Raw genomic sequence first — 12,940 nt, 5'->3', positions numbered from 1 at the left:
AAGATCAATGTTTTATTTAGTAATTATCTTATCTACAGTCAAGGGGTTCCGGGTTCGATACCTGGTGGAGGCACATAGTGGTTCGGACCCCACTTTAAACTGTAGGTCCAGTGCCGATTAGCCTTACTGTGCATAAAGTGGACTTAAAACAAAAAGTCAATCAATCTTATCTAGAGTCGCTTCCTGTCACTTTTGGTTAATTGTGAGAATGAGGAAGAATGATGAAAGAGCAGCGTGGGGAATGGAGGAACAGGAGGATCCCATCCTCCAGGTGTCTTTCCTAGTTTTTATTTGGAGTCCACTTTATGCACAGATAAGGAAATCGAGACTGGTTTCGAACCACTATGTGACTTAACTCAATATTTATTCTCAAGGAAAATATGTTGATATATAAATGTAAATAATTCTACCAAATTTTATTTGTGTATAGTTGTAATCATTAATTTTGTGTCATCCTAATTGAAATACTCATATATCAAATTTGAATTGATCTGCCGCTTACATAGGTATGTTATTCTGAAACACTATATTGAAAATAAGCAACTGAAGTAACACTGCTATCAAAATTACAGAATGACGGGAATCATGATAATAAATAACAGAATCTATTTTCCAGCAAGTACAACTATCATACTAGGGTCTTCTTGGAATATCCATGTGGTTGTTAATTTGTTTTATGCAAAAGTAGCGGAAAAGTAGCGAAGTAGCGAGTAGAGAACAGGAGTAGCGTAGCGAGCTACTTCTTGGAAAATGTAGCTGTAGCTGTAGCGAAGCTACATTTTGGAAGAGTAGCTGTAGCTGTAGCGAAGCTACTTTTAAAATGTAGCGTTCTGATCACTGGTCTTGGCTACGTACATTTCCTCATATCCTCAGTCTACCTTTGTGTATCAACTATGGCCTTGGGCATACCTTTGTGTATTTCCTCTCACACTAGGCTTGCCTTGGTACATTCTCTCATGTGCTCAGTTTGCCTTTATGCATCTCTCTCTTCTTCCAAGCTTGCCTTTCGGTATTCTTTTTCGGCTTAGGCTTGCCTTGATTTATTTAGATCCAGGACTACGTGTACCTTTATGCATTTTCTCCAGTTGTAAGCTTCTTTTAATTAATATAATGATAATATATAATGTGAATATAATAACTAATACCTGTCCTGCACCATAGTCATACAGTACAAGGTGTCATGCTTTGATCCGGCTATGGGATGTGCAAAGGTTCGAGTCTCCTTTGAGAAGTATAACAACTTTTCTCCTGGGATTTGCCCAAATATGATACCGGTGACCACCCACCACCGTGAGAAAATTAGGGAGTTACAAGTGAGTAGCTTAACCCGGTCATGGAAAACTACAATAATGACTGAGGGTTCATCATGCTGACCACACCACACCCCATTGGTTGGATAATTTCCCACCTTAGCAGGTGGGAGTAAGGCTGGCAAAAGGTAGGTAGGCATTGGGTTGGTGCATTTCCTCTGGCCTTAGGCATACCTTTGTGAATTTCCACTTGCTCTAGACATACCTTGGTGAATTTCCTCTGGCTCTAGACATGCCTTGGTGAATTTCCACTTGCTCTAGACATGCCTTGGTGAATTTCCACTTGCTCTAGACATACCTTGGTGCATTTCCTCCGGCTCTAGACATACCTTGGTGCATTTCCTCCGGCTCTAGACATAACTTGGTGCATTTCCTCTGTTCCTAGGCATGTCATTGTGCATTTTCTCTGCCTTTAGTCCTGTTTGGGCTCAATTCCTCTGGATCTAGACATACATATGTGCATTTCCACTGGCTCAAAACATACCTTGGGTGCATTTCCTCTGACTCCAGACATACCTTGGTGCATTTCCTCTGACTCCAGACATACCTTCATGAACTTCCTCTGCCTCTAGACATACCTTGGTGAATTTCCTCTGGCTCTACACATACCTTGGTGCATTTCCACTTACTCTAGACATACCTTGGTGAATTTCCACTTGCTCTAGACATACCTTGGTGAATTTTCTCTGGCTCTAGACATGCTTTGGTGAATTTCCACTTGCTCTAGACATACCTTGGTGCATTTCCTCTGGCTCTAGACATACCTTGGTGCATTTCCACTTACTCTAGACATGCTTTGGTGAATTTCCACTTGCTCTAGACATACCTTGGTGCATTTCCTCTGGCTCTAGACATACCTTGGTGCATTTCCACTTACTCTAGACATACCTTGGTGAATTTCCACTTGCTCTAGACATACCTTGGTGAATTTTCTCTGGCTCTAGACATGCTTTGGTGAATTTCCACTTGCTCTAGACATACCTTGGTGCATTTCCTCTGGCTCTAGACATACCTTGGTGCATTTGCTCTGTTCCTAGGCATGTCATGGTGCACTACCTCTGACCTTGGTCCTGTTTGGACTCAATTCCTCTGCACATACATATGTGCATTTCCACTGGCTCAAAACATATCTTGGTGCATTTCCTCTGCCTCTAGACACACCTTGGTGCATTTCCTCTGCCTCTAGACATACCATAGTGCATTTTCTCTGCCTCTAGACATACTTTGGTGCATTTCCTCTGTCTCTAGACATACCTTGGTACATTTCCTCTGCCTCTAGACATACCTTGGTGCATTTCCTCTGCCTCTAGACATACCATAGTGAATTTCCTCTGCCTCTAGACATACCATAGTGCATTTCCTCTGCCTCTAGACATACTTTGGTGCATTTCCTCTGTCTCTAGACATATCTTGGTACATTTCTTCTGGCTCTAGACTAGGGGTGGCCAGATCCGGACCCTGGCGGATCCGAAATCTGGATCCGGTTGGTTCCGGATCCTTAGGATCCGGATCCTAAAATTTTTCGGATCCGGATCTGTGGATCCGGATCCGGATCCGCGGATCCGGAATTTTCAGATCCGGATTCAGAACTTTCGGATCCGGTTCCGGAATTTTCAGATCCGGATTCAGAACTTTCGGATCCGGTTCCAGAATTTTCGGATCCGGATCCAAAACTTTCGGATCCGGTACTTTCAGATCCGGATCAGGTACTTTCGGATCCGGATCCGGTACTTTTGGATCCGGATCCGGAATTTTCGGATCCGGATCCGTTTTGCCATCCCACATGCGCTTCATTGGAAAGTAAGAATGTGCTTATAACATATTGTTACCTGCTAATATACATATATATATATAATATACATACACACACATATATACAGGGTGTTTCTAAAGGTCGTTTACAACGCTTGGGAGGTGATTCCTCACACGAAAACAAGCAAAAAGTCTAAGTTCCATTTTTACGACAGAGGCTTCGTTTCCGAGATAGGAGCCTCGCAAAAGGTGACAAAGTGAACGTCACACTTAACTGGGACGAATACTATCACAGATAGAGACGCGGTTCCAAGGGAATCATAAAGGAATCGTATGTGCTCAGTCCGGAAGTCACTATGAAAAGTTCACTGCACACATGCGCAATGGAGTCCTCAAAGGAATTGGGGATTTCCAGCAACAACAATGCATGGAAAAGGTATGTAACGCAGCAAGAATGACCGTGACAATGAGAAATGCGTTCAAGACAACACATCCCGACCTCAAACATCAAAACATGACCACCGAACACAAAATCCGAAAAGTTGAGCACGGTTGCATACCCCAGTTACACGCGAGGAATGAACGAATCATGTCATGTGGCATACGAGAGACAGGAGGAGGGAAAGAAAAACACAATATCAGATGATTGCGACAACGTGTATTTTTACACGCGACAACTGCGTAATATCCCCCCACACACACACACAACAAACAACAAATGCTACAATATCTTACGCACAGACAGTCCGTGTCACTGTACACCAACTGAAGATGTCACTTTCACCACACAAAGGGGGTGGGGAGCAATACCAAAAGTGTTCTCACTGGTATTTGCCGAGGGCAATAATCACAGACGGTTTTCAAAATGTCTGCCGTTTACTTCTACGCAGAGATGACAGCGACGAATCAAGGATTGTCGAGTACGAGCAAACAAGCCAGGTGTATCTGCTACCGTCGCGGCGGCGACGTTGATGCGAGCAACGAGGTCCTCAGCTGATGTGACAGGTGTGTCGTATACGAGGGTTTTCATTTCTCCCCAGAAGAAAAAATCGAGAGGGTTGAGATCTGGCGACCTCGGTGGCCAAGGCACAGGCTCATCCCTACCAATGAACCTATTGCGAAACACGTCATGCAGGAAATGTCGTACATTACGATCGAAATGACCTGGTGCACCATCGTGTTGGTACCACATTTCTTGCCGCAGTGCCAAAGGTACGGTCTCCAACAGTTCAGGCAGAACCTCACTAAGAAATGCATGATACGTGCGACCATTCAGGCGAACAGGGAGAATGTATGGTCCAATTAAATGATCATGTACTATCCCGCACCACACATTCACTGAAAACCTGTGCTGGTGATGGGCCACAAAAAGTGCATGTGGGTTGTCAAAGTCCCATACATGACTGTTTCTACTATTGAAGACATCCATCCTGGTGAAAATGGCTTCATCTGTCCACAATACGTTTGCCCCGAAGTGAGGGTTTGTGTCCAGCTGATGCAACAACCATTGGCAAAACTCCATACGAGGGCGAAAGTCACGAGGTAACAGTTCTTGTACTTTCTGCAGTTTAAAAGGGTGCATTCCTTCATCTGACAACACTCGCCAAACATTCACATGAGACGTGTTTCGTGCCCGAGCGAGCACTCGGTGTGCACTGATGTGTGCGTACACTTCGGGGTCTTCCAACTTCTTGTCGCGGTGGTAACACTGACCCTGTTTCACGCAGTCGACTGTCCACTACCTGAAAGAAGGTGTGAGATGGTAAACGTCTATGTGGAAAGCGTTCTCCATAAAGACGCCTTGCCTCACGGCTATTACCACGTGCCTCCCCATACATGAGATGCATGTCTGCTAGCTGCTGGGTCGTATACGCAGCCATCTGTGTAATAGGGAGCTGGAACTGCAAAGTATTGTTTTTGTTTAACACTGGCACACTGCACAAATTGGCCGTATCACCGTACGAACACCACAGACCAATTGTTGCGATACTTGACTTGCCCACTCCACCACGTCAACTTCTTTCAATGCAACATACTAGTACTCTTCAATGCGTATGACAACCTAGAGCGAACTGCTGATCATATCCCAGCACCGACTGCCGGAGAGAACCAACCCTTCGAGCTCCTCTCGCGGGAACAGCAGTCATGAAGGTCAAACGTAGACTACGAGAGCCAGACTTGCCTGTGCAGCGCTTCCAAAACTGGTCTCTTTTACGTCACAATGATCGCGTGCGAACACTTTTGGTATTGCTCCCCACCCCCTTTGTGTGGTGAAAGTGACATCTTCAGTTGGTGTACAGTGACACGGACTGTCTGTGCGTAAGATATTGTAGCATTTGTTGTTTGTTGTGTGTGTGTGTGGGGGGGGGGGATATTACGTAGTTGTCGCGTGTAAAAATACACGTTGTCGCAATCATCTGATATTGTGTTTTTCTTTCCCTTCTCCTGTCTCTCGTATGCCACATGACATGATTCGTTCATTCCTCGCGTGTAACTGGGGTATGCAACCGTGCTCAACTTTTCGGATTTTGTGTTCGGTGGTCATGTTTTGATGTTTGAGGTCGGGATGTGTTGTCTTGAACGCATTTCTCATTGTCACGGTCCTTCTTGCTGCGTTACATACCTTTTCCATGCATTGTTGTTGCTGGAAATCCCCAATTCCTTTGAGGACTCCATTGCGCATGTGTGCAGTGAACTTTTCATAGTGACTTCCGGACTGAGCACATACGATTCCTTTATGATTCCCTTGGAACCGCCTCTCTATCTGTGATAGTATTCGTCCCAGTTAAGTGTGACGTTCACTTTGTCACCTTTTGCGAGGCTCCTATCTCGGAAACAAAGCCTCAGTCGTAAAAATGGAACTTAGACTTTTTGCTTGTTTTCGTGTGAGGAATCACCTCCCAAGCGTTGTAAACGACCTTTAGAAACACCCTGTATATATATATAGTGTATGTGCTCGCGTGCGCGGTTTGTAATTAATTAATACACTTACTTACTAGGGAGGTCTAAGTCTCCCCCTCCGATTTCCATGAAACTTGGCAGGTGTATAGAGCCCCCCCCTCAAATGTCAAGATGAGGAGAAATTGAAGTCCCCGAAACCACGTAAATATGGCATAGGAAGAAACAGGGGGCATACGGCCTCTCTATACACCTGTCAAATTTCATGGGAATCGGAGGGGGACACAGGGGTCAGATGATTCCCACGGCAATTTGTCCTAATCTTGACATTTGAGGCGGGTTTTGCCCCCTAAAACAGTATTTTAGCCGAAACAAAAAAACACGTATTTCTTCCTTTGGGCCCCTCTATACACCTGCGAAGTTTCATGAAAATCGGAGGGGAACTCAGGGGTCAGATCCTTACTTCAATTTGTCCTCATCTTGACATTTGAGGGGATTTTGCCCCCTGAAACAGTTTTTAGCTCAAACAAAAAAACACGTAATTCTTCCTTCGGGCCCCTCTATACACCTGCCACGTTTCATGGAAATCGGAGGGGAACTCAGGGGTCAGATCCCCACTTCAATTTGTCCTCATCTTGACATTTGAGAGGAGGTTGCCCTCTAGAACAAATTTTTTTCCGAAACAAAAAAACACGTATTTCTTCTGCCAAGTTTCATGGAAATCTGAGGGGGACACAGGGGTCAGATCCCCACTTCAATTTGTCCTCATCTTGACAATTCAGTGGGTTTCGCCCTGTAAAACCGTTTTTTAGCTGAAACAAAAAAAAAAACATGTATTTCTTCCTTTGGGCCCCACTATACACCTGCCAAGTTTCATGGAAATCGGAGGGGGACACACAAATCAAATGCCCACTTAAATTTGTCCTCATATTGACATTTGAGGGGGGTTGCCCCCTAAAATCGTTTTTTAGCCGAAACAAAAAAAACACGTATTTCTTCATTTGGGCCCGTTTATACACACACCTACCAAGTATCATGGAAATCGGAGGGGGACACAGGGGTCCGATCCTCACTTCAATTTGTCCTCATCTTGACATTTGAGGGGGTTGTGCCCCCTAAAACCGTTTTTTAGCTGAAACAAAAAAGCACTTATTTCTTCCATTGGGCCCCACTATACACCTGCCAAGTTTTATGGAAATGGGAGGGACACAGGGGTCAGATCCTCACTTCAATTTGTCCTCATCTTGACATTTGAGGGGGTTTTGCCCCCTAAAACCGTTTTTTATCTGAAACAAAAAAACACGTATTTCTTCCATTGGGCCCCACTATACAGTATACACCTGCCAAGTTTCATGGAAATCGGAAAGACACAGGGGTCAGATCCTCACTTCAATTTGTCCTCATCTTGACATTTGAGGGGGTTTTGCCCCCTAAAACCGTTTTTTAGCTGAAACAAAAAAAACCACGTATTTCTTCATTTGGGCCCATTTATACACACACCTGCCAAGTATCATGGAAATCGGAGGGGGACACAGGGTCAGATCCTCACTTCAATTTTTCCTCATCTTGACATTTGAGGGGGTTTTGCCCCCTAAAACCGTTTTTTTATCTGAAACAAAAAAACACGTATTTCTTCCATTGGGCCCCACTATACACCTGCCAAGTTTCATGGAAATCGGAAAGACACAGGGGTCAGATCCTCACTTCAATTTGTCCTCATCTTGACATTTGAGGGGGTTTTGCCCCCTAAAACCGTTTTTTAGCTGAAACAAAAAAAAACACGTATTTCTTCATTTGGGCCCGTTTATACACACACCTGCCAAGTATCATGGAAATCGGAGGGGGACACAGCGTCAGATCCTCACTTCAATTTTTCCTCATCTTGACATTTGAGGGGGTTTTGCCCCCTAAAACCGTTTTTTTATCTGAAACAAAAAAACACGTATTTCTTCCATTGGGCCCCACTATACACCTGCCAAGTTTCATGGAAATCGGAAAGACACAGGGGTCAGATCCTCACTTCAATTTGTCCTCATCTTGACATTTGAGGGGGTTTTGCCCCCTAAAACCGTTTTTTAGCTGAAACAAAAAAACACGTAATTCTTCCTTTGGGCCCCACTATACTGCCAACTTTCATGGAAATCGGAGGGGGACCTTTAGATAACCTCCCTTGTTAGTCTTACACTTTGTAATTATTTAACACTACATATATTATAATGTTTTATTTTAATTTGTAAAACTGTAACTGTAGAACAATTGTATAATTTTTCTATAACATTTCTATCTTGTTATATGTGTTAAAGGTTTCATCCTGGAATGGAATGTCTCACATTTATGTGTGTTTTCATTTCCAATACATTCGAATGAATACATATTCGTTTCAATGGCATTTACAAAATCACTTCGGACATTTGTGCACGAGTGTGTTAGCCGATGCGTAGCAAAGTATTTTAGGAACAACACTTGAAAAAAATTCTTGTAGGACTAAGGTGTGGTAATATTATAATGGGATTGAGATACGAAACTCTTGGATCCGGATCCGGATTTTCGGATCCGGATCCAGATCCGAAACTTTCAGACCCGGATCCGGAACTCTCGGATCCGGATCCAGATCCGAAACTTTCAGACCCGGATCCGGAGCTCTCGGATCCGGATCCAGATCCGGAAATTTCGGATCCGGATCCGCGGATCCGGAACTCTCGGATCCAGATCCGGAAATTTCGGATCCGGATCCGCGGATCCGGAACTCTCGGATCCGGATCCAGATCCGGAACTTTCGGATCCGGATCCGAATTTCTCGGATCCGGATCCGGGATTTTCGGATCCGGATCCGGATTTATCGGATCCGGATCCGGAATTTACGGATCCGGATCCAAGTAGATCCGGATTTCTCGGATCCGGATCCGTTTGGCCATCCCTACTCTAGACATACCTTGGTGCATTTCCTCTGGCCTTAGGCTTGCCTTTGTACATTTCCTCTGCCTGTAGACATACCTTGGTGCATTTCTTCTGGCTCTAGACATACCTCGGTGCATTTCCTCTGGCTCTAGACACACCTCGGTGCATTTCCTCAGGCTCTAGACACACCTCGGTGCATTTCCTCAGGCTCTAGACACACCTCGGTGCATTTCCTCTGGCTCTAGACATGCCTCGGTGCATTTCCTCTGGCTCTAGACATGCCTCGGTGCATTTCCTCTGGCTCTAGACATGCCTCTGTGCATTTCCTCTGGCTCTAGACATACCTCGGTGCATTTCCTCTGCCTCTAGACACACCTTGGTGCATATCCTCTGCCTCTAGACATACCTTGTATTTTCTCTGGGTCTAGACATACCTTGGTGCATTTTCTCTGGCTCTAGACACACCTCGGTGCAATTCCTCTGGCTCTAGACACACCTCGGTGCATTTCCTCAGGCTCTAGACACACCTCGGAGCATTTCCTCAGGCTCTAGACATACCTCGGTGCATTTCCTCTGGCTCTAGACATGCCTCGGTGCATTTCCTCTGGCTCTAGACACACCTTGGTGCATTTCCTCTGCCTCTAGACACACCTTGGTGCATATCCTCTGCCTCTAGATATACCTTGTATTTTCTCTGGGTCTAGACATACCTTGGTGCATTTCCTCTGTCTATAGACATACCTCGGTGCATTTTTCAGTGGCTCTAGACATACCTCGGTTCATTTCCAGGGGCTCTAGACATACCTCGGTTCATTTCCAGGGGCTCTAGACATACCTTGGTGCATTTCCTATGGTTCTAGACACACCTCGGTGCATTTCCTATGGTTCTAGACATACCTTGGTGCATTTCCTTTGACTCTAGTTATACCTTGGTGCATTTCCTCTGGCTCTAGACATAGCTTGGTGCATTTCCAGTGGCTCTAGACATAGCTTGGTGCATTTCCAGTGGCTCTAGACATACATCAGTGCATTTCCAGGTGCTCTAGACATACCTCGGTGCATTTCCAGTGGCTCTAGACATATCTCGGTGCATTTCCAGTGACTCTACACACCTTGGTGCATTTCCAGTGACTCCAGACACACCTTTGGTGCATTTCCTTTGCCTCTAGACATACCTTGGTACATTTCCTCTGGCTCTAGACATACCATGGGGCATTTCCTCTGTTTCTAGACACACCTTGGTGAATTTTCTCTGCCTCTGGACATACCTTGGTGCATTTCCTTTGGCTCTAGACACACATTGTTGAATTTCCTCTGGCCTTAGGATTGCCTTTGTACATTTCCTCTGCTTGTAGACATACCTTGGTGCATTCCTTCTGGCTCTAGATATACCTTGGTGCATTTCCTCTCTCTCTAAACATACCTTGGTGCATTTCTTGTGGCTCTAGACATACCTTGGTGCGTTCCCTCTCTGTCTCTAGACATACCTTTATGCATTCCCTCTCTGTCTCTTGACATACCTTTGTGTATTTCTTCTGGCTTCAGACATACCTTTGTGCATTTCCTCTCATCTCTAGACATACCTTGGTGCATTTCCTCTCATCTCTAGACATACCTTGGTGCATTTCTTCTGGCTCTAGCCATACTTTGCTGCATTTCCTCTGTTTCTAGACATACCTTGGTGCATTTCTTCTGGCTCTAGACATACCTTGGTCCATTCCCTCTGTTTCTAGACATACCTAGGTGCATTTCTTCTGGCTCTAGACATACCTTGGTGCATTTCCTCTGGCTCTAGACATACCTTGGTGCATTTCCGCTGGCTCTAGACATACCTTGGTGAATTTCCTCTAGCCTTAGTGTTGCCTTTGTACATTTCCTCTGCCTGTAGACATACCTTGGTGCATTTTCTCTGCCTTTTGACATACCTTGGTGCATTTCCTCTGTCTCTAGACATACCTTGGTGCATTTCTTCTGGCCTTAGACTTGCCTTTGTACATTTCCTCTGCTTGTAGACATACCTTGGTGCATTTCCTCTGCCTCTAGACATACCTTCGTGTGTTTCCTCTGGCCTTAGGCATGTCTTCGTGTGTATTTCTTCTGGCTCTAGACTTACCTGGGTTCACTTCCACTGGCTCTAGCCATACCTGGGTGCATTTCCTCTGGACCTAGGTATGTCTCTGCTTATTTCCTGTGACCATGGATCTACTTTGGTGCATTTTCTCTGGCTCTACTTCTATTCACTTGCCTTGGTTTATTCCCAGGGTACTGTTTTCAGTATGTTGTCATTTTATGCATTTACTGATATATATATATCCGTATCATTTCCATTCCTTCATCTTCACCATTATTATTCTTGTTTCACATTTTTTTCCCTCATGAGTACACTGGCCTGGAACACCATTCATCAGTTTTCTCATTATTTCTATAACAAGTGAAATATTGAAATAAAACAATCAGTTTTGCTTGATTTATTGCCCTGTGTTTGGTTAGGACACTGGGGCAAATCTTAATTCCCAATCACTTTTTCTTGCAGAATCAGATTGCATTCTCCACGGCTACATAAAGAAGCTAGGAGGGCCTTTCGCATCAGCATGGCAGACACGCTATGCAAAACTCTACCCCAACAGGTTAGAGCTGCATCCGGAATCAGCCAACACCAAACCGGAATTGGTATTCATGGATCAGATAGAAGATGTCAGTGCGGATCTGGTGCCCGTGAAAAACGAACAGTGCATTGTTGTCAGGACACGGGATGGGAAAATCGTCCTCACTAACCCAGTAAGTTTATGTTTCAGAATTGCTTTTTATTGTCTTATTCCGTAATGTCTGTTCAGATAATTTGGAATAAAGGTAAAGGTAAAGTGCTCCCCCGTGCATAGCACCATGCCAAAAAGGCGTATAGGGGGTGTGGGGGTAATGCCCCACACTTTCTTGATCCGGTCGTGAGCGGGGGTGATGTGATCAGCATCACGCCCCTGACTGCCTTTACCCCCTCAGGGTTTCCCCCAGGTACCCATGTTATTCGACGCTGGGTGGGCACCGGGGCTGCTTCCAACGTTCCCGGATTTGAACTGGCCAGGGATCAAACCCGGGACCTTTAGCATGGTAGTCAGACGCGTTACCGACTGAGCCACTTGGAATACTTTCGTTAAACCCTTATTATAGTCCTTATATGAGACCATGGCTGTCAGTATTTATGTAAAAGAAAAGTTTGACTGAATGTTTCTTTTGTACGTTTCTCTTGGGTAATAGCTGGACCAGTATGGAAAATTGCTGATAACTGATATTGTACCAATCTGATATAAAATTGCTCGTTAAAGAACATAAGTTTGTTAATTACTATATGTAACAGGTGACTATGAATTTTGCCTGTGAAAAGGAAACTGTATTTACACATTTGCTGAACAAAATCAGTCGTATAGATAATAGCGAACTGGCAGAATTTTTCCATATTTATAGGTATGTCAGATCGGAAAATATTAGCAATTTTACCTATAGATCAATATATCTAAGCCAAGCGTCAAGTCAACTTTGCAGCAGGTTTTCGCATATGTAGATCCAAACGTATGCGTAGAATATAGTTCCACTAAGACGGGTTTTATTCCAACACAACTGCATGCTTGCAAGAAAACAGTTACTTAATTTGTAAAATACAGACAAAATAATGCATCCATTAGCAGGTATGTACTTGATCGGTTGCAATCACTGTGCAGACGAACTAGGATCTGCAGATTCACCAACTGGAGTTTGTATTGTGCTGAAGAATTGCTGAAGATCGAGAGCGAGTCGAGCAAGACTGAATACGTTGCAGAGTGCATGGAATCCGTGATACCAGTGTTGCAGATTCCACTATTTTAACACTATGTTTATTGTGATTGATTAATAATTGTGCTATACAGTGGCGAGAATGGCTGAATCAAGGCCTCGTGCAGTTTTACCCGAATGTTATTTTGTGCTCCATCTGAAGGGAAAAGCTCTTCAAATCAAGCAAGTTCTTTTAAATGCATAATCCTCCATACGACAACATGATCAAAGTAAAACAGAGGTGATTTGCCGTCAATGTGCGCACGAACTGTATCACG

The 12,940-nt window shown here is 44.4% G+C and overlaps 1 protein-coding gene across 1 annotated transcript in view; it reads left to right on the top strand.

The window, feature by feature from the left end:
* Positions 1 to 12,940, top strand: part of Gprk1 (G protein-coupled receptor kinase 1) — a 292,624-nt gene that overhangs the window by 266,961 nt on the left and 12,723 nt on the right. The window contains exon 15 of the mRNA XM_083123371.1: positions 11,392 to 11,636. Coding sequence (XP_082979497.1) covers positions 11,392 to 11,636 — 245 coding nt within the window. The remainder of the gene's footprint in view (positions 1 to 11,391; positions 11,637 to 12,940) is intronic.

The sequence above is a fragment of the Lepisma saccharinum genome, chromosome 6 (genome assembly GCF_977018435.1).
Source record: "Lepisma saccharinum chromosome 6, izLepSacc3.1, whole genome shotgun sequence".
Classification (NCBI taxonomy): domain Eukaryota; kingdom Metazoa; phylum Arthropoda; class Insecta; order Zygentoma; family Lepismatidae; genus Lepisma; species Lepisma saccharinum.
Note: the sequence above shows the minus strand (reverse complement) of the source record. Positions and strands in the feature narration are given on the sequence as shown.